This window comes from Genypterus blacodes, unplaced genomic scaffold (genome assembly GCF_046128005.1).
Source record: "Genypterus blacodes isolate CSIRO-AG114 ecotype Tasmania unplaced genomic scaffold, CSIRO-AGI_Gbla_v1 ptg000029l_1, whole genome shotgun sequence".
In the NCBI taxonomy this organism is placed as follows: Eukaryota; Metazoa; Chordata; class Actinopteri; order Ophidiiformes; family Ophidiidae; genus Genypterus; species Genypterus blacodes.
This window is the reverse complement of record NW_027466842.1, coordinates 1,575,154-1,595,376: the sequence shown is the minus strand read 5'-3', so window position 1 is coordinate 1,595,376 and position 20,223 is coordinate 1,575,154. Positions and strand designations below refer to the sequence as shown.

The 20,223-nt window shown below is 41.9% G+C and overlaps 3 protein-coding genes across 4 annotated transcripts; all 3 read left to right on the top strand.

Annotated features, from left to right (window-relative positions):
- Positions 1-2,182: 2,182 nt before the first annotated feature.
- Positions 2,183-4,912, top strand: LOC142994078 (regulator of G-protein signaling 21-like). Its single transcript, XM_076144750.1, has 5 exons — positions 2,183-2,225; positions 2,872-2,941; positions 3,015-3,076; positions 3,169-3,335; positions 3,946-4,912. The coding sequence occupies exons 1-5, from the start codon at positions 2,183-2,185 to the stop codon at positions 4,282-4,284; spliced, it is 681 nt and encodes a 226-aa protein (XP_076000865.1). The 3' UTR covers positions 4,285-4,912.
- A 241-nt stretch (positions 4,913-5,153) lies between these two features.
- Positions 5,154-11,384, top strand: ro60 (Ro60, Y RNA binding protein). The gene is made up of 10 exons (XM_076144434.1): positions 5,154-5,204; positions 6,037-6,179; positions 7,064-7,653; positions 7,788-8,008; positions 8,198-8,344; positions 8,427-8,564; positions 8,667-8,783; positions 9,164-9,280; positions 9,387-9,533; positions 9,715-11,384. Exons 3-10 carry the CDS (start codon positions 7,071-7,073, stop codon positions 9,865-9,867), a joined length of 1,623 nt encoding a protein of 540 aa, XP_076000549.1. The 5' UTR covers positions 5,154-5,204; positions 6,037-6,179; positions 7,064-7,070; the 3' UTR covers positions 9,868-11,384.
- A 1,250-nt stretch (positions 11,385-12,634) lies between these two features.
- cdc73 (cell division cycle 73, Paf1/RNA polymerase II complex component, homolog (S. cerevisiae)) lies at positions 12,635-19,756 on the top strand. 2 transcript variants are annotated; one of them, XM_076145005.1, is made up of 17 exons: positions 12,635-12,800; positions 13,613-13,718; positions 13,804-13,873; positions 14,222-14,284; positions 14,430-14,482; positions 14,683-14,771; positions 14,912-15,125; positions 15,744-15,839; positions 16,265-16,343; positions 16,439-16,503; positions 16,844-16,901; positions 17,878-17,913; positions 18,064-18,151; positions 18,286-18,447; positions 18,548-18,648; positions 18,759-18,900; positions 18,996-19,756. In XM_076145005.1, the coding sequence occupies exons 1-17, from the start codon at positions 12,670-12,672 to the stop codon at positions 19,030-19,032; spliced, it is 1,590 nt and encodes a 529-aa protein (XP_076001120.1). In that variant the 5' UTR covers positions 12,635-12,669; the 3' UTR covers positions 19,033-19,756. The 2 variants fall into 2 exon arrangements, with proteins under 2 accessions (XP_076001120.1, XP_076001119.1); XM_076145004.1 differs by having other exon boundaries at positions 15,744-15,842.
- Positions 19,757-20,223: the final 467 nt, after the last annotated feature.

Below are 20,223 nucleotides of genomic sequence, written 5' to 3'. Positions count from 1 at the left end.
AACAAAGGAAGCATTGTTGGCCGTGTCATTTCAGAGGCAGGTGAAAAAATGCTGCAAGCTGAGCAAATAACAGTGTGGAGAAATTTAGAACAGATAGAAAAATCTATTCACCCAAACGATGAGGTGAGAAATATTTCAATCACTAGCTTTAACGGTTTGGACAAATAAGATTGTAAAAAGATTCAGTTTTTGAGTTTTCCAAAAGGTCAGTTGAGTTTACAATAGTTTGATACAGATTTGCCGGGCAGATTTGCCGGGCAGCACAGAGACAACATATTGCTAAATTTATGCAAATCCAGTTGTTATATTTATATCTGTATAGAGGTAGTATCGTTTTATATTTTAGATCACACAAATAGGTCACGCAACACTGTTTGTGACATACATTTAGAGAAATACTTCTTAACGTGACATTTGACATTCATCACAAGTTTCTTTTTTACAATGACGGCTGTGATGTTACTGATAAAGAAATGATGATGGCCCTGTTAATGTTTCATAATCACACCACAAGCAAACCTTGCTGTACATCCTGTTTGCCAGTGCCCTACATTTGTGTGGTCATAGTGGTTTTATTAGTTATGGCGTCAATCTTCTGCAAATGGGGATCTGGATGGATACAAAACTTCCTCAGCAATGACATTAATCCACAACGGAAATGCCAGCTGAGACCACATGTTCCTATATTCCTATACTACTATATACTATATTACTATTCCTTTTTTTCTCCATTAACTTTATATATATTTTCATGTCATGTATAATGGAATCTATCAAACCTCAGCTCTCATTCAAGGAAATTCTTAATGATGTACATGATTGGACAGATTATACAGATTTCCTCTCATTGATCTGCTTCTGCACACCTTCACTGTAGCACTACTGTGCACACTGAGTGAAACCTGATTTTCATTACTTTCCATTTCAGGCCCCATCTGCTCTGAATATACTGAAGATTAGTTTATGGAAACGTCTTACAGCAGTAAAGGACTAATCATGGGTTTGATGATAGTCAACACACACCCTCTCCTTTATTACATCATAGAAATGAGGGAGAATATAAAAATATATATATAATATGTTCCCTTTATGCAGTTGAAAATTTAATTTAATTTGTTGCTCTATTGTACTTTGGAAAGTTGACGTTATTAGAATTTCTATGAAGCTGCACATTTTCTCTCTCACGGCTGCTTCCTGATTGTTTCACTGTGGTTCATTTAAATCACATTCTTATTCCATAAGAGTTTGCTTTTTGTTTTCTCAGAAAGTCGTATTCAACTATGTGTTGTATGTTTGTGTCGTATGATCAGTAATATATCTCATCCAAGACAACACCTAATGTTCACACTACTTCAGCAGGGCACACTTTCATTCACAGAGGGGTTTTTGTTCTCTAACTTTCATTCTATTATTAGAACTGTTCCTAATATGTGCACATTGCGTTCCTGACAGGTTCAACATGTCACAACAAAGAGATTTCTGATAGCTGTTGACCAATGTTTTTGAAAAAGAGCCAGACAAAACGAATGTTACTCTCAGATGGTTGGCTAGCGAGTGACAATTGTTATTATTTTTGTAACTATATCTCCATTTTCAAATCCATTTCAACTCTTCAACTACATTTTCAAAGATCAAAGCACATGCACAAACATTTGTGTTGTACCGGTTACCAAAAAGGATTTTTGTCTGATTTTTTAATTAAAAAGTTTGGAACATTCGGGCAGGCACTGAATTTTGAAAAGAAGAAAAGCATTTCACTGCCTGGCATGTCTGGTCGAAAATTTGGTCGAAAAACTTTTTGATGCCATTCAAAATATATTTAATTACATTTTTAATCAGAAGAATACGAATTCAAGCTATTCATAATTCAATTTTCACAGGTAAAAATTCATAACTGAGCTACCATCACTAAATTACAGATTTCTTTTCAAGTAATCAATGACCAATGACCTAGATTTTTCAGTTCTGCATGGTGTGTGACATGATGAAGTCTTCAGGGATCTGCCCTCATTTTCTTCTACTTACATACAATATACGCTGTAATTTTCATGGAGCTAAAATTGACTCCTCTAAAATTAGGGTATGCCAAAACATAATGAGTCAAAAGGGTGCTAAACTGACAGAAAAATCCTCTCAGGAAAAACTCATGACCACTTGACCTGTGACTAAGAATAGACCAGACATGATTGGTTCAATCACCCCTAACCAGCTGATGCAGAGACTGAGTGAGTTTCAGTAGTCTCTGTAATGCTTTTAACCGTGGAGAATGCAATGGGGGTGATGACACACAGTATCTTTTGTTCTATAATTAAACATTTTGAGCAAGAGCACAAGGTTTGACGCATTCGGTGTTCATGTGGAGCCTTGTAATTACGTAACAATCAAGCTGCATGTCAACACCGGTTTAAAATAGCAAGACACATAAGGAAAAGTGCAGCTCAGGGAGACGTGTGGTGTTGTGACATTACAGTCAGACCCCACCATGACATTTACACTCATCAGCAGAAATGAGCCCGTCAGGATCTGAGAGGAGAAGCAGTCAGGATGACAATTTTTACTTTCCTTGGCAAGAGCAAAAGAGAAACAGCCTTCAGAAGCCTATGGAAAGTTTTAGTGAGGATCCAGTGGCATCATGCATACTGAGAGATACTGCAGAGTTTTTATTCACGGGGGAGTTATTCAAATTCACATTAGAGAATGAACAGGCAATGTAAAACAGCTTCTCTGGACCTTCAGGACACAAACAGAATGTAAGTACGGTTTATTTGTAAAGCAGTTAGTATTGTTTTGAAGGAAGTGTCTCTTTCAACTGCATGTTTTATGCACTTAGGAATGTTAGAACTGCGTCGTATTTTCTATTTCTCTTTGTAGACATAAAGCATGGAAAGAAAAGAATACATGACTTCACCCATAGTCCATTGTCTTTGAGCAAGCTCAGCAGGTAGTGTGTTCATTTCATTGGGTTAATTGTGTAATATTTTTTGTTTTAAATCTCTACACAAGTCTGAGTGCAGACAGACAGCAAAAGAAACAAGCCTACTGGATGAGTCCCTTGAGACACTCCTTTCACACAAAAGTAATTGTTGTTTGCTTTCAACAACACAATAATATCACTGTTGCTGACTGATTTCATTCTATTAAGGTATTGTTTTTTTTCCTTGGTTAAAGATGGACAAGTAGCTTTCCGGGAGTTCTTAAAGTCAGAGTTCTGTGAAGAAAACCTAGACTTCTGGCTCGTCTGTCAACAGTTTAGAGCCCTGGGCAGTCCAGAGGAGCTAACGCAGAGAGCGACAAGTATTTATGAGGAGTTCATCCAGGCCGAGTCGCCCAGACAGGTCAGTAGAATTCCACGAGAGCAGAACTGGAGAAAGTACAGGATGTATGCAGCAGAAACAGAGCATAACTCAGTTTGTGCACTACAGGGGTTTTTCTTTTGGTAGTCAAATCAATGCTCAGATAGTACAGGTCAGGTGTTTGAAGTATTTGCATGCTTTACTAGCTCAACTCATATCACCATGTAAAAAACAAAAGTGGGAAAAAAAGAGTGTAATGATATCTATATAATGATAAATATATATTTTTATATAAGAAAAAACCCCATCACTGAAATTTCTCACCTTGTCAAGTTAACAGACTCTTAGGTGTGAGTTTTGATCTACATAAGACTCTTATCTTAAGACTTTTATGGATGTTTTCCAGTATGGAGATACAAGGTATTTACTGCCAACACTGATACTGACAATCATATCTCAGCCTGAGTGTAACACTTGAATCTGCACTATTTACTACAACCTTCAGAAAAATGAGAAATGTAAAACATGTAATCATAATAATTCCTCTGAATTGCAGTGAAGTCAAAGTAGTAGAAGTAGTAGAATGTCTCCAAAAATTTAAACACTCAAATCAGTACAGTGCAGTTGTGTATTGTCTCCCATGCCTTTGCAGGTAAACTTAGATTTCTACATAAGAAATACAATCAGCCAGGATCTCCAGCAACCAAATCCGTTGTGTTTTGATGCGGCCCAGAAGAAAATCTACAGTCTAATGGAGAATGACTCCTTCCCACGCTTCATTCGGTCTGACATGTATAAAGCTCTCTTGAGTTCAGCTTCGAAACAAAAGAGGTCTGGGAAGCACCACAAGGCCTTGAAGTCGAAGAACAGTGAAGATTTGAAACAATACGATTTGAAACCAATCAGCCTGCAGAATGAGCTTTGCCTTAGACACAAAAAAACTGACACCTGTTTTCTAACGCACGGCCACAGGCTCAGAGACTGCAAATGACGGACACTGTGCAGAATGTGCAGAATGTCACATAAAGCACAGTGGTTTACGAGACTGAAGGGGGCGCACCCACGTACAATGTTGCTCTTTCATCCCTCCCGAGGAACTAAACAACCATTCAGCCTCTAATGAACATCATTACAGCAGAGAGGAGAACCCCAATGACTGACTTCATCATCCACACCAGGCCACAGGGGACTCTGATCACTCTAACGACAATCATTAAAACAACCAGGAGGACTAATCAGGGGTATCAACAACCCTGATTATGACTAATCAGGAGTAACAATGACCCTGACAGGTTAAATCCTGGGAATCCCCACCACTCTCTCAGAACTGATGAAGCCTTTTGGATGAGAGTTGAAACGTTGTCCAGCCTTTCCTAGCAAGTCCACTTGACTAAGATTAAGTTTCCTTGTTTTCCAGGCAGCATTACTGTATCTCAGCGCAGCATCAAGTGTGTTGTTTTGTGTAACCCAAAGTCAAATACGGTTTCTGATTCTGTAATATTGAGATGACCGTTGTCTTTGTCTAATGTTAACATTAATATTTACAATGTACATGACAGCAGGGCTGTTGTATACTTTGCAAATTTGCACATTCATGATTGAAAATTAAAAGACTACTACCTGTAAGAATGATGGTGCATTGCATTGTTGCGAAATGTATTTTAAAGTAATGCCATAACAGTGAACACAAGAAAAGATAACAGTTCCAGCAAAACACTGCCAACCATTTCTTTTATTTCTGTTTGGGTGTCTAGAAAATGTGTCTAGCATACTTGTTCCTGACGTGCTACTGCCACCTTATGGTAGTTAGGAGGGATTGCACTTATGAGTTTGTGAAGGGCCCTTCCTCTTCCTCTTCTGCTTCTCTGTGCCGCCTCCCATGTTCTGTATCTCACTGGCGGCGTGGATAAGGTAATTATGGTGGCAGTGGTTTGGAAAAGACTCACAACAAGTGATAAGGGAGAAGAAAGAGAAAGATGGGCAATAGCTTAATGCAAAGAATGGAGGAGTTGTAGTAGAAGTAGGACACTTGTAGGGAGGAGATGGAGAATGTAGATGTATTACCTGAGTGTTGTGTTTTACATATTTCATATGGTGTGTTAAAATAACTTTTCTACAGCTCTATTTTCAGATACACTGACACACTGAATGAATAGAAAGAAAGCACTTTGCGCTGCATTATTTGTAGATATGTCCATTTATTCTCTGTACCAGCGGATTCTGGGTAATTGTCTTGTGCTGTGTGGTGGCTTGGCTTCACAAGAAGAAGATCCTGGTTTCAAATCCGGCTTGGACAAGCTCTTTGTGGACTCTGCATGTTCTCTAGGTGTGATTGGGAGTATGACTGAATTGCCTACTGTGCCTATCAATGATGTGCCAGGCCTCTCTTCCAATTTCAGGTTCCTGCGGTCCAGGATAGGATATATAGAGAATAGATATAATTGTTGTCAAAATCTTTCAATGTGGCTGCTGTTGCTGCTATGAGCCCCTTTGATTGTGTTTCTGTCTGCACATTTTCCTTCTTGCTGATCATGAAGCAACAAGTCACATTTATCTCAGACTTTGACATGCATCAAACCTGACATTTCAATTTCAGCTGACAAACAATCCAATTTTTATCTCACACTTTGCAGTAAGCATTAATAAATGACTGAATGCAGTCTGAATCTATCGGAATGGAACCTCATGTATACAGAAGTGTCGAAATCAATGAAATAATCGATAAATGAATCATAATCAATAGGATGTGATGCTGTGATTGAGGGTGTGGGGCACATCGTATCCCAGCATCCATCTCGGCACCGCCCCTGCTGGTCAGATCTGCAGAGGGGAGGAGGCCTCTCGCGTTTCGCTACATCTCAAAGTGTCCTGTGCTCATACATTACGGTAAGTTAATCAATTCTTATGTCGTTTATGGGCAGATATGGCGATTTCCTCTAATGGCATTATGTCGTCAGCGAATATACAACAGGGACGCAGACTTGACGCTGTGATTAGCATAGCAATGTGAGCTAGTAAACAATCATATCAATGATCGGCTGCAGGGGAACCCGGCGTCGCGACACAGAAAGTTGTATTAACGTCTGATCTCTAGGCAGATAATTCCCTAGCTAGTGAATATCATTAATTATTAATAAGTAAGCACTCATCCGTTTAATTCAGTTCGATACTTTATTGCCCTGGCTGTCTTTCTTTTGTAGCTTAGGTTAGCAACCCCGAGCTAGTAACGGTGTCTTTTAAAGTTAATTTAACGCAATTGAAACTCTGGAGGTGTTTAGAATAGGAGGAAAACATTTAATTCTCTTAGTAAATGTCTTGTTATTGTCCATTCTTATGAAAAGTTCATTCCAAAATCAGTTGAATATATTTGAACTTACAATGAACTTTGTCACCATAATTTTAATTTTATTTAATTTATTTAATTTACATAGATGGGGGTACCAAAGCATATGCAATTCTATAGTTCTTTCGTAATTCAAAACAAAGGCGTATCAAAACTGTTCATCCACTGAATAAATATGTAAATGTAATTTGAACACCATCTTCATGATCGTTATATCTTAAACTATTTAATCAACCGTCAATGTATTCAGGCTCTATAAATCTGGAACAGCATCTTTGAGCAGTGTTGCTTTTATCTGTGTATCATCATGTGCCGTAATCAGCTTTGAGCTATTTCTGTCAGTGCACTCAGGCAATTAATAAGTAGCTAATGATGCCAGAAAAGACATTAAATGTGCTGTCAACACGCTCTTCCGGTCCTTATCTAGTGTTACAATGGAGCCGGGATCGGGAAGCACTACGATATCCGGCAACTGCACTGTGACCTCAACAGGTGATGGTTGTCCGTGGGAGGTGAGCGACAAAGCCAGACTGTGCCGTTTCCTCTGCTATGGATCGGAAGGAGGCATCTACACAGCCAGGGAGGAGTCTCGGGTCAGCGTGGTGAACGCCGGATCCCTGCTGTCTCTGCTCCAGGAGGGCCGGGGCGGAGAAGTGGTGGAGGAGATCAAGAGGTTCTCTCAGGACGGGCGAGTTGTCAGACTAAATCCCTCGCTTTTTGCCTTGGCTTTGTGCTCCCAACACTCCGAGCTCAAGACCAGGCAGGCGGCGTTCAAAGCACTGAAGGAAGTTTGTCGAGTCCCTGCTCATCTGTTTTCCTTCATTCAATACAAGAAGGAATTAAAGGAAGGCATGAAGTGTGGAATATGGGGGCGTGCCCTGAGGAAAGCCGTGTCTGACTGGTACAATGAGCACGACGCCATGAGTCTGGCTGTGGCTGTGACCAAATGTAAACAGAGAGAAGGCTGGTCACATCAGGATCTGCTCAGGCTCTCTCACACCAAACCAGCACATGAAGGTGAAAGAACAGCCTGTTAAATCAATCACAAGCATGCCAAATGTATTTTTACCTCCTTTTGTGCCAATTTGTAGAGGATAACCTGGAAAACCTGGCTTGAAAAGACGATAATATCTGTACTTTTGTCCTTTCAGCAATTGCTTTGATCAGTAAATATGTAACCAAAGGATGGAAAGAAGTCCAGGTTGCTTATGCCGAGAAAGAAAACTCTGAAGAGGTCGTCAGAGTGCTTTCGTATCTCGAAGTGGTGGAGAAGGTGAAGCACAGTTGTGATGAAACGGAGGTCGTCAATTTAATAGAGGAACACACACTGGAGAGAGAGCAAATGCTGACTGACCACCTCAAGTCCAAACAAGTAAGATGTGTGTTAACCTTTCATCTCTTATTCTTTAATGTCTGTAATGGTTGGGAGTTTCCTGTGCTGGGGCTCAGAAGTGTGTGTTACATTTGCACAATGTAAGATGCAGCACATACAGCATGTAACTGTAGTTCTTGCCCGTTGTTGTGGTTCTGTTTTGCCGACATGCTTTTTTTCCGTCTGCAGGTATGGAGAGCTTTATTGAAAGAAATGCCTCTCCAAGCAACGCTAAGGATCTTGGGTAAGATGACAGCAAACAAAGTCCTCGAACCGGGAGGCTCAGAAACGGCAGCTCTATGTGACAGAATCCAGAGTGAAACAGCGCTAAAGAAAGTAAGATCCACATCGCTTTATAGTTCAACCTCTGATTAGAACTGAACACGTATTTACATATTTGGTGTGTTGGAATTTCCAGGCAAAGATCCATCCTTTCAGCATACTCGTCGCTACTGAAAATTACAAAAGAGGTCAAGGCTATCAAGGTCAAACAAAGTGGGACCCAGACAGCAGCATCCTCAAAGCCCTGGACTCGGCCTTTTACAAGAGTTTTATGGTAGGCGCCGTGAATTTAATCCGTCTCGCCATCAAAGACGTTTCTGACTAGAAACGTTAACTAACACAGATATCTCTTGCGCCATCACGGTTTTGCCCTCAGAATGTGGAGCCTGTGGGTAAAGGGATCGTTGTGGCGGTGGACGTCAGCACGTCACTGAGCAGCGTGGTCCCCGGGATGTCAATCAGTACCGCGGTTGTCGCCGCAGCCATCACCATGGTAAGATACTCCAGCTAGTAACAGTGGGACACAGTGGCGAGGGTAATTGCTACTACAGTTGGAACAGCTGCGTCCTTGAAGTCCGACGAAGGCTGCTCCATTTTTGGCGGGACCCCGGGTCAAGGAATGAGTCTGTTGACGCATACTGTGGATTCCTGTGTAACTCTTCCATGCTGCCATCAGCTTAGTACACAGGCACTCCAGGAATGTTAGAGACACGGCACCAGGATGATGTTTCTTAGCGTTGTTGACAGAACTGTATGCATAGCAACTATAAGTATAAATATGTACAAGGTATATTTGACTATCATCACGCTTTTTGTATGTGACGACTCATTGGAATGCTTATGACGTGCTTCAGTCAGCCTTGTCTGGTACAGATCTTTGCAAGGACAGAGGCAGACATCCATGTCCTGGCCTACTCTGAAGACGCTGTGGTCCCGTGCTCCATCTCTGCAGACATGACTCTGGCCCAAGCAACTATTGAACTGCTTAAGGTAAGTTATGTAATCGTACCGAAGAGCGACAGGTGCAGCTCAGTTCACCAAACGCTCTCTGGCAAAGCAATCGCTGTGTTTCTGACTTGCCTGCTTTATGTTTTAGATCCCCAGTGGGACCACAGACTGCAGCCGTCCAATCACATGGGCCATAGAGAACAACAAAGCTGTGGATGTCTTCATAGTATTGACCAACAACCCGCTGTGGACGTTTGCTGCCAGCCCATTGGCGTCTCTAAAGAAGCACAGACAGGTACATTTGTTTATTCATGTATGCTCAGGGAGGGGGTTCATTTGAATACACTCAAATAAGGAAACATACCTTTTAAGGGGCACCTGCCAACCTGTCAATCTATAGCTATGACAAAATTGTGCAAATCTGAATGTTGCTTACCTAAGAGAGTTTTTGTGTGTGTGTGCTTTTTTAACAATAGATATCGGGAGCCCATTCTAAGTTGGTGACGTGTGGACTGACTTCCATCGGGCACGCCATTGCAGACGCTGAAGACAGAGGACTACTGAGCATCTGCGGCTTCGACCTTGGAGCTTTGAGCGTCATTCGTAATCTAGCCCAGGATCTGATCTGATAACGCTGTAGGATCTTCTCTGAATCATGTCATTAGAGTATAATAGGCATGAAGTGAACTACGTGCTCACTTAACATGTAGAGTGCCCCGAAAACAGCACTTATCCAAATTATGTCGACATTTACTTTTATGTTTTTATTATGTCGCTTAAAGAAAGGTGAATTGACAAAGAGTTCAGCGGGCTGGACAATACTATAAAAATGTTATGAGCATATTTTTTTCTGAAGTTTGAATAGGAACTGATGAGTACAACATTGATATGCCACTAGGTATCATGATGTCAAGAGTTTCCATCCAAGTGGTTTGATCTATCTTGGTGGTCGAAGAAGTTTACGATGCCCAACTCAATGAGAAAATAATTAATTTCTAGTAAGATACCGGTATTAGAAATATTGTGGATCAAAGAGGAGTAGCATAAGGTTGTTGAATGTTAGAGCAACTTTAGATTTAATTTAAGAGGATATAACTTTTTATTGAGTTTCTAATAGCTTCTACCGTGTCTGATGTGATTCTAGCAGGTTTGTTGTGAAGGTTAGAGGCCTTTTAAAGTTGGTCCCTCTGTTATATGTAGCATTGTTATAAATGATTCACAGATAACTGATAGAAAGAGAGGAATCGATACAAAGCACCAAGGGTCATTGGAATACCTCAATGTTTGTTTTGTTTTCCGGAATAGTCTGTAAAACAAAAACCTTACTGCTTTGGTCATAAAGGTTCATTCATAAATGTTTACTCACTGTGGTGGTGAAGTGGTCATATTGTGGTCATACTGTATACATGTAGAATTTGCCAATGCCAATACTGTGTTTTTATGTCAAATTTGAGTTTGTGCGTCCTACTTTTGTTTAATTATTTAGTAAATGAATACCCTAGGGGCTTTTCATGTGATGATGATCGATGGCTATTGGGGTTTTCTTGAAATAATGCCAATATCACTAAGTTAGAGATGGATACATGCTTATAATCTCATCTGAATTCTATGCATCACATTTTTCTGTTACTGTATTATGTTCCAAAAGGTTAAATCTAAGCTATCTAACTGTTAACTACCTTTGCAGAATACTATACATTGAATGTAACTTTTTGCAAAACACGTGTGACACTTGAGTGATTTAAACTACAATGCTTTATATGTCATCACACATTGAGTAAATACACACCACTAGGATGTATTTGTGATTGGGGCCAATTTTGTTAAGGGAAACAGAAATATGAGCAACTACACTGGATCTTATTGTTTTATTTATTTATTTACAAGTAATTGCTGTTATTACTGAGAACATTAAGTGATTGTCATCCTCATGTTATTCACCTTTAAGAAAATAAGTGGGAGGGTTCATTTTATCCACATAATGTTGATCTTTGTGGAGAGGAAAAGTAGGTCAAAGTATTTGTATGATACAACTTTTATTGCAACGTATTATACCATCATGGTCAACTTGACTTCCATCCTATTGTCTCTTGGATCTGTTTTGCTTAACACTGTAGTGGTGACATAAACCCCTAATAAACACTTTGCTAGTCTTTGATTGCGGACTTCTATATCATGTACACTATTTGACACACAAACATAACTTTATGGCGCATGCATGCATACACTGGTTAAATGACTTGACCAAAATGACCTTGAGCAAGGCATTGTTTTGTAATTGGTTTGAAAAAGGGGATTTGGACAATTTGGGCTGGAAAATAAAACAATTAGATCATTTGAATTTACAATTTAACCACTTGTTGCCCTTGTTTGCCATATACTGTATATCAAGAGGCATTACAAAAAGACCCCTTTTACAATATAGATATTCGCTACAACAGCAAATATTTGTAGATGTAATAATAAAAATCCTCTGTGTCAAAAGACATTTGTCAACTGCTTAATGAAGAATTATTGTCACAAACAAAATGTTTTCACAATAAAACAACCTTCTAACAATAATTTTTTCAGCATTGCACACATTTGCTATAGGTGCATTCTATCATCCATTTTCTCAGGAAAGAGAAAAAAGAAAAAGCAGTAAATTTGAATGTTTCTTGTGGTAAGTCTCACTTCCTCTTCAGTAAGGTGAGTCAGTAACCTTGGCAAACGTTTGTCACGCTCACAGCCAGACTGGGTAACTTCCCTTTGAGTGTTTGGAAAAAACAACACGTGTCAGACTCTTAGGCTACTTAAATAAACAATAGCGATGTCCCCAATGTCAAGTGACAACAATGATGTCATATTTATTCATTACTACATGTAGTTCATCTTTGGCTCTTTCTTTTCATTTCATTTTATTTGCAGGACTACATACATTAAAAAAAAAAGAAAACAAAAAAGGAAACAAAAAAGAAATCATTAAAGCAAATCAGGGAAATAGGCAAGATTAAAACAATTCTCAGGCAAGAAGGATAAGAAGCCACAAGCTTGTCCTGACAACACTGCAACAGCAATATCTTCATTTTCGATGTGGTCCATCACACAAGCAAAAAAACAAAACAGAAAATGACAATACATTATTATACTGTATAGAAATGATTATATTATCGTTATTTAAATGTGCAATTAATTGGACTGAAAACATGGAAAACTTTAAAATACGGCTCCAATGGCTGATAGAGGAATAATGTATTAAACTGTATTTTAAAAATGTACACAGTTACACAAAGTATGGTCCGGTTTATAGAACACACACACAGACACACACACACTCACACGTAACAAATAACCACAATATAGTAATTCTGTCGGGGATCAGGCATTCTACGAGGCCACACGATGTTGATAAGTGGGGGCCTTACAAACACACTACATCAAGACAAGTGAAGATGGCGGATGTGTTGAGTGTTCTCCGTCAGTATAACTTCCAGAAAAAGGAAATCGTCGCTAAAGGAGATGAAGTTATATTTGGAGAGTTCTCCTGGCCGAAAAATGTCAAGACGAACTACATAATTTGGGGGTATGTCAGTACGGAAACGGTGCAAATCGACCCTAATAGGCCCGCGGCTCAACCCGATCTGTGCCTTGTGCTGCCGTTAGCTGCCAGTTGCTACAATGCTAACTACATTCTTCGTTGTTGCTGCTTTAACTTAAATCCCGCGGCTTGTGTGTCCCGCTGTGTTAACTAGATGGACACGAATCTTTTGCTAGTCTATTACAGATTTTCAGACTTGTGTACTCCACGGGAGAGCTGTAGCTTAATTTAGCAGTAGCGATGCAACGCTAACTAAGTAGCGACGCTGCGCTAAGTTGTGTGCAGTCAGCGGCGCAGAGGACAGACCTGTGGGCTTGCATGTCAATACATTTCAAAATGACGTTTTGCTTGTGATTACTTGTTAATTGTAGGAATTAAATCTGAACACAACGTATCTGATTTGTCTTTGAGCTAATTTAGCTGTTACTTATCAGCCAGGCAGTATTTGTATCTGTTATTTTGTATTTAGGCACTCACTACAAGTTCATTAGTTTGTTGACAGCTGAGCATTACACCTGTACGTTATTCCTGAACATGTAATTACAAAACCCCGGCCACCTGGTAAGGAATTAAGATGCTATTCCTTGGTTTTGCAGCAAGAAATCAAGATTTATTTTGGCTCTGGAGCTGTCATTTTGACGTTTTGCCATCTTTTGTCATTACTCAGCTGTCACTTTATAGTGTAGATGTCACTTGGTGTGTTGGGAATGCGAGCAAAGAAGAAACTCACTGAAGAAGCCACTAATATTTACATTTCCAGGGAATAACTTTTAGTCTGCTTGTGTCTTTACCCTCAGGACCGGCAAAGAAGGGCAGCCCAAAGAGTACTACACCCTCGACTCCATCTTGTTCTTGCTCAATAATGTGCATCTCCCTCATCCGTCCTACGTCCGGAGAGCTGCAGTAAGTGCAAGAGGGGTGAAGTTATTAGAGGACAAAAAAGCTCTGAAAGTGTTTTTGGGGTAACATGCTTGTGTGTTGTTCACAGACGGAGAACATCCCTGTTGTCAGACGACCGGATCGTAAGGGCTTGTTGTCGTATCTCAACGGCGACAGTTGTAAGTTGTTGTTACTTAATAGTACTACACTCGCGTGTGCAGTTTTGTGTCTCTCTGTCCGCCCTGTTGCAGCGTATTTACAGTTTATCATCATAACCAATATTTCATTGCTTGTCATTTGATTCAATTCACTTCCTAGATAAGATTCTGTTTCTGATACTGATTCATGTTTACGACAGGTGATAATCTTTGCCAGTTTCTTTAGAAGTAACCCAGCTCACGTATTCATTAAAGTCTTAAATAATGCCGGTCAGAGTTTATTCTAGTTTCTAAGTAAACGTACTCCCTGATCAAGCCCCTGTCTGTAGGAGTGTGTATATGTATAATTGTGATTTTGTCTGTTTGCAGCTACGTCGACGAGTATTGACAGAAGTGCACCCATAGAAATAGGTTTGCAAAGGCCAACGCAAGGTAAGTCGTCTAAATCTCATTCAGAATTTTGTCTAATTGAATTCTTTTTGAGGTTTGGAGTGATATTTGAACCTCAGATTGCCACAGAAGTCATATTTCCACAGGTGTTTTTTAATGCCGGCTTGTTGTTTCTTCTGCTCCTCAGTCAAACGAGCAGCTGATGAAATATCGTCTGAAGCCAAGAAACCCAGAGTTGAGGTAACAAATGGCCTTAACTTCCTTACTCCCTTCTGTTGGCCAGTAAAGCTCAGTTAATCCGTATTGAACCGCAGCGGCCAAGCACACTGGGTGTTTTAATATTTTCATTCATCCAAATACTATATGGAGGCAAAAATGTATTTCAAATCGTTTGATTGATTAGTTTAGTGAAAACACCGGTACACTGCTTTCATTTGAAGGATGAAGAACGAGTGCGGCTGGACAAGGAGCGGCTGGCTGCCCGTCTGGAGGGCCACAAAGAGGGCATCGTGCAGACTGACCAGATCAGGTAGAACGGGTTCACATGGCATTCTTCCTTTATGACTTACCTACATTCTCCAGATCAAAGTTAGTTTTGTACATTTCCACTCACCAGGTCCTTTTAGCAGTGAGCTATTTGAATCATCCAGCCTCCCCTCCTGTGTTCAGATCCCTGTCTGAGGCCATGTCAGTGGAGAAGATCGCCGCCATCAAAGCCAAGATTATGGCCAAGAAACGTTCCACCATCAAAACGGACCTGGACGACGACATCACTCTGAAGCAGAGGAGCTTTGTGGACGCAGAGGTGGACGTCACCAGAGACATTGTCAGCCGAGAGCGGGTCTGGAGGACCAGAACAACCATCCTCCAGAGCACCGGAAAGGTCTGTCCGCCTTAAGCCAGCCAGCAAACGTAGCACAGTGTTCTTTACGTCCCAAACTGCCAGAATGCTCCTTCAGATACACTCGTGTCAGGTTAGTATGGAAGCTTTTGGAGTATTTTCAGACATTTGTACCTGTAGGTGTGCTCGGGCTTCAGTGAGAGCTCTGCCAACGATCCAGAGATTGTAAATGTGACCGATGAAGCAGCTTCACAGTAGATTGGTTCACGCTGGAAAGAGCCTCCTTTGGTTCAAGGTTGAGGCTTACATATAGTGAAGACTGATGTGTGTCTTACATCACTCTGGAGTCGCACGGTACCTCAATTCACATCATGTAGAAATATAATGTGCCTGTAGATGGCAGTGTTGCATCACAAAGTCCTCCCAGTAGCACTTTGCCATTTTTGTAGAGGTTGGGATATCATATAACATTTCTGTCCAAATGAGAACCTCCTGTAAGTCAGAGTCCTGGGTTAGAGTGACACCTGATGTGTCTAGAAGCATCTGAATGCGTTGCCGAGGGAAACCTACTTTAGTTCGTCGAATGTTGGATAAAGTGTTTTTGTTCAAAGGTGTGTACCTCCAGTCTCTAATATTCCAAAGTGTTTTGCTCCTTTGCAGAATTTCTCCAAGAACATCTTTGCCATCCTGCAGTCGGTCAAAGCCAGAGAAGAAGGCCGAGCGCCCGAGCAGAGGCCGGCACAGAGCACCACTCAGGTGGTAAGGACACCCATTCTATTCCACACCTTCACACTTCCTGCATTTTATGTCACCGTATTGCACATTTGATAGACCGTTCGTCAAGCAGTTAGACAAACCCAGAGCTCCTAAAGTGTTGCCGGCCCCGGCGCCTGATGCATGGCGGGTTTGAAGGGTGCGGCACAGTAAATTCACAGCATTGTGGCGTGAAATATGATTGATCCCCTTGGAAAGAAATCCATTGAAAGAGCCGGGCTCACACAGACTCCATTACTATCTTACACGTGCCATTTGTCAAATAAATCGAGCTTGAAATGAACTGTTGGGCCGTCAAGGAAAGGTCGGCAATTACTTAGCGCCCTTGATGCATTGGAACATTTATAACTGACTGGTAAAAGTGTATTTAAAGATATGTAACTACAGTTATTTCACGTCTCCCCCAGGATCAGTCCATACGGACCAAGCAGCCCGTCCCAGCCGCCTACAACAGATACGATCAGGAGCGATTCAAAGGAAAAGAGGGTGAGTCTCATGTCTCCTTTAGGAAAACCAGGATTAGAGGCCCTGAGCGGTGACACCTGTTTTTTTAAAAAGCATTTTGTTGTGTTTTGTCATAGAAACGGAGGGTTTCAAGATCGATACCATGGGAACCTACCACGGCATGACCCTGAAGTCAGTGACGGTAAGACCAAAGGGTTATCATACAGCTACCACCATCATGTAGCCAAGATGGGGGCGGAATAACTAACTGCACATGTCTCGGTGAATGACGTAGCTTAGTAGCCCAGTTCCTGTCCTTATAACCGGGTCGCACTGAACGACATACTAACCTTTAACCTGTGAGCTTGTATTGTATGTGTGCCAGACTACTTTGTAACTGCTTCCAAACTAGTCCGGCACATGTTCACACCGAAAGGGAAATGGAAGAGTCTTCACTGCACGGAACATTTTCCACTCCATCTCAGTTCTCTTGTTATGTTCCTCAGTAAGAGCTCTCCTCTGTTTTTCCGTGTGTTGTCCAGGAAGGAGCATCGGCTCGGAAGGCCCAGACTCCTGCGCTGCAGCCGGTCCCTCGCCCAGGTCAGTGCTACCACACATCCACCGCCACCACAAGCTCCAAACAGCCAACACAGAGGGAAGATTTGTAATGCAGTGAATGTAGGAAAGCAGAGTAGTGCGGCGATCACAGTATGAAATTGAATGATAGCGGCTGTTTGTTCAGATGGACTTTGGGACAAAGACAACTAATAACGATCAAGTCGTCTCAATACCGCAGCAGGTTTCATTAGATTTCACCAAACAGTAGAGTTTAGTAATGTGTGGTGTTGAACCTATCACTGTCACGAGCCGACTGAGCTTCATAACACAGGAACAACGTGTACAAGGCTGCTGCGTTTACAGCCGCAAGAATATTAGCTTTTGTTTTCTCTGGGTCCTAAGTGGGAGAGGAACTGGGTCAATTTCTCTTTTAAACTTTGCAACATCGGACATGTGCGACACATTTGCACTCGGCCTGGATACAGAACGGTTTTATGTAGGATTTCTGAGAGGAGCTTCGTTTTAAAAGGCGCTTTTGTTTGGGAGATGAATCCAGCCGTCTGTTCCCCCGCCTCAGCGACGCAAAGCCCTAGGGTCGTTTCTGTGAGTGTGAGGGAGAAACGCAGCACAGGGAAGCGCAAACCGGCCTGTGTGTGACAGTTTTCCCCCGGCAACACAGATCAATAAGACGGATGGCTTGGCGGTTACACAAAAGAAAAGCGTGCCGCTGATTCATGGTTTAAAATATGCGTCAATTTCCCCCAAATAGCAATTTACCCATGAATGTTGTGTCTTTCTCTATTTGTAATTCTTATTTCAAGATTTTCAGACAAGGCGTGTCCTTTTAAATCATCTCTCAGGGATCATTCAGATTCCTGCAGTTTAGTGCTTAGTGGAGCCATGTGGCTTCACTCAGTCTGTAAAAGTCAATGGTCCGTGTGATTGATGTAAAATAGTAGGGAAATGGGAAATCTGGAGAAATCTCAAATGCATCTACTTCTTCCTCTTTTCCCTCCAGTTTCACAAGCCAGACCCCCGCCAAATCAGAAGAAAGGTAAATAAGTTTGATGATCATATTTCTCCCTGATATTGAAGTGAAGTTTACGCGCTAAGCACTAAGATCCACTGTCCTGATTCAGTTTGACTTGATTAGTTTATCTCTCCACACCTCCTCCGTATGACGTGTCATGTTTTCCTTTGACAGGGTCGCGGACGCCCATCATCATCATCCCAGCTGCCACCACCTCGCTCATCACTATGCTCAACGCCAAGGACCTTCTGCAGGATCTAAAGTAAGTGTGTATGTTTAGAACGTAGCCGGGTCCCCCGGCGGTTAATGAAAGAGCAGCTGGGAACGATCCGATCAGCCCTCATCAGATTGAGTTTATCCCGCGGTGGAAGTGTGACGATCATGACTCCTTGCCAGGTTTCTGACGTCGGAAGATAAGAAGAAACAGGGCATCCAGCGGGACAACGAGGTGCTGCTCCAGAGACGCAAAGACCAGGTGCAGCCCGGTGGCGCCACACTCAGCGTCACTGTGCCGTACCGTGTCATCGACCAACCACTGAAACTGGCTCCACAGGACTGGTGAGTGTTTGGTATCATTAAAAGAAAATGAAATACAAGGGTTTCTTGTTGTTTTGAAAGTGAAAAAGGAGCGCCCGTCCCCTTTGCTCACCTCTTGCAGGGATCGAGTGGTGGCTGTTTTCGTGCAGGGCCCCGCCTGGCAGTTTAAGGGCTGGCCGTGGCTGCTGCCTGACGGATCGCCCGTTGACATTTTTGCTAAAAGTAAGTGACACCTCAGAGCCCGGCAGTGTTTACATTTTGTCTGTTCACTTCAGTATTCACATCAGTTATGTTGAAAACATACTGGAGCCCATGTTTGTTTCTCTGTCCAGTTCGAGCTTTTCACCTGAAGTATGATGAAGCAAAGATTGACCCCAACGTGCAGAAGTGGGATGTGACCGTCTTGGAGCTGAGCCGCCACAGGCGCCACCTGGACAGGCCCGTCTTCCTGCGCTTCTGGGAAACCCTCGACAGGTTAGTGCGCCCGTTCATCCGTGTTAGTGGTCGCCACCCGTCAGATGGTTACCATAGACACCGTCCGCTTTAATGTTTCCTTTGCTCCTTTTCAGATACTTGGTGAAACACAAAGCTCACCTCAGGTTCTGAGCCTTGGCATCCCGATACCCACACAGACGCATCCTCTAGCCTGTCGATTCACCTCGTTCCCTGCAGCACTCGGGTCACCTCAACCTCCATCTTCCAACTTCCGACCTCTACTTAAACAGAGGGGACAGGGAATGAGTAGCCAGTGGACGCCATGTTCCTTCCCCGACCTCCCTCCAACCTTTTAATCAGAGAAGCCGGTGCATCGGATGTGCTGCTCTGAGAACTGGAGAGGGGACACGGGGGAATTTTGTGGATTTTTGTTGTAATATTTTCTAAAGTTTTCATGTAGTTAAATAATATACCAAAACTATGTTTTATAAGAAAAAGACGACATACTGTGGAATCTTAAGGGTTAATAAGCAGCATAACTGATCAGAGGAGGAGGTTTTTTTCTTTTGCCCCTGGTGAAATTAATTATTGTAATTTACACCCAGAAAGTTTTAGGGAAACATAAAAAGGCCACTAAGCTTGAGCAACAAGACTTTTCTTCTATATTGATTTTGGGTGTGTGTGGCCTGAATGTACATACGGTCCAACCTCTCAGAGCCAAAGCTCTTTGAACAGGGAGGAGGATCAAGGTCGGGGATTTAATTCTTTAGAAAACCGCTACAAGAATGAGTTTTTGACAGATCAGCACATCTCTCCGTCATTGAATGACCTTGGTAAGTCTTTTTTTTTCTCGTGGTTGGTGTCGTGCTATAGGAGAGAAATAATGGAAAGTATTGCTTTAAGTCATCACCTGAAAATGGACAATAAAGCCTCAGAAACAAAGGTGTACTGCCTGTAAGTGTTTATTATCAACTATAAATGTCTTGCTGCATGAGCTTCTTCCGCTTGCTCGTTTTCAGTTCAGACTGAAGGATGGTTTACAGTGAGACGGTAAGATCCACGATGAGGAAGGATGGGAGTGTGACAAGACGGAGGATAGATGAGGAAACGTCCAGGAAGAAACAGTCGAGTGAACTTCCTCATCAATCGACGGGAGCAGGATGAGATTTCAACAAATTGCTTTTGGAAAAGGGGATGGTGGACAGAGAGAATCAATACAGGCTTAAACTGCAGAGAGTAGAACAAATGACATCCAGGCTGGGAACCTTTCGAGGACTTGGCCCACCTGTCAGTGGGTTTGAGACTCCACCGATTACCTAACAGGATGTGTCATTTTGTTATCAACCAGTACCAGCCTGGGAT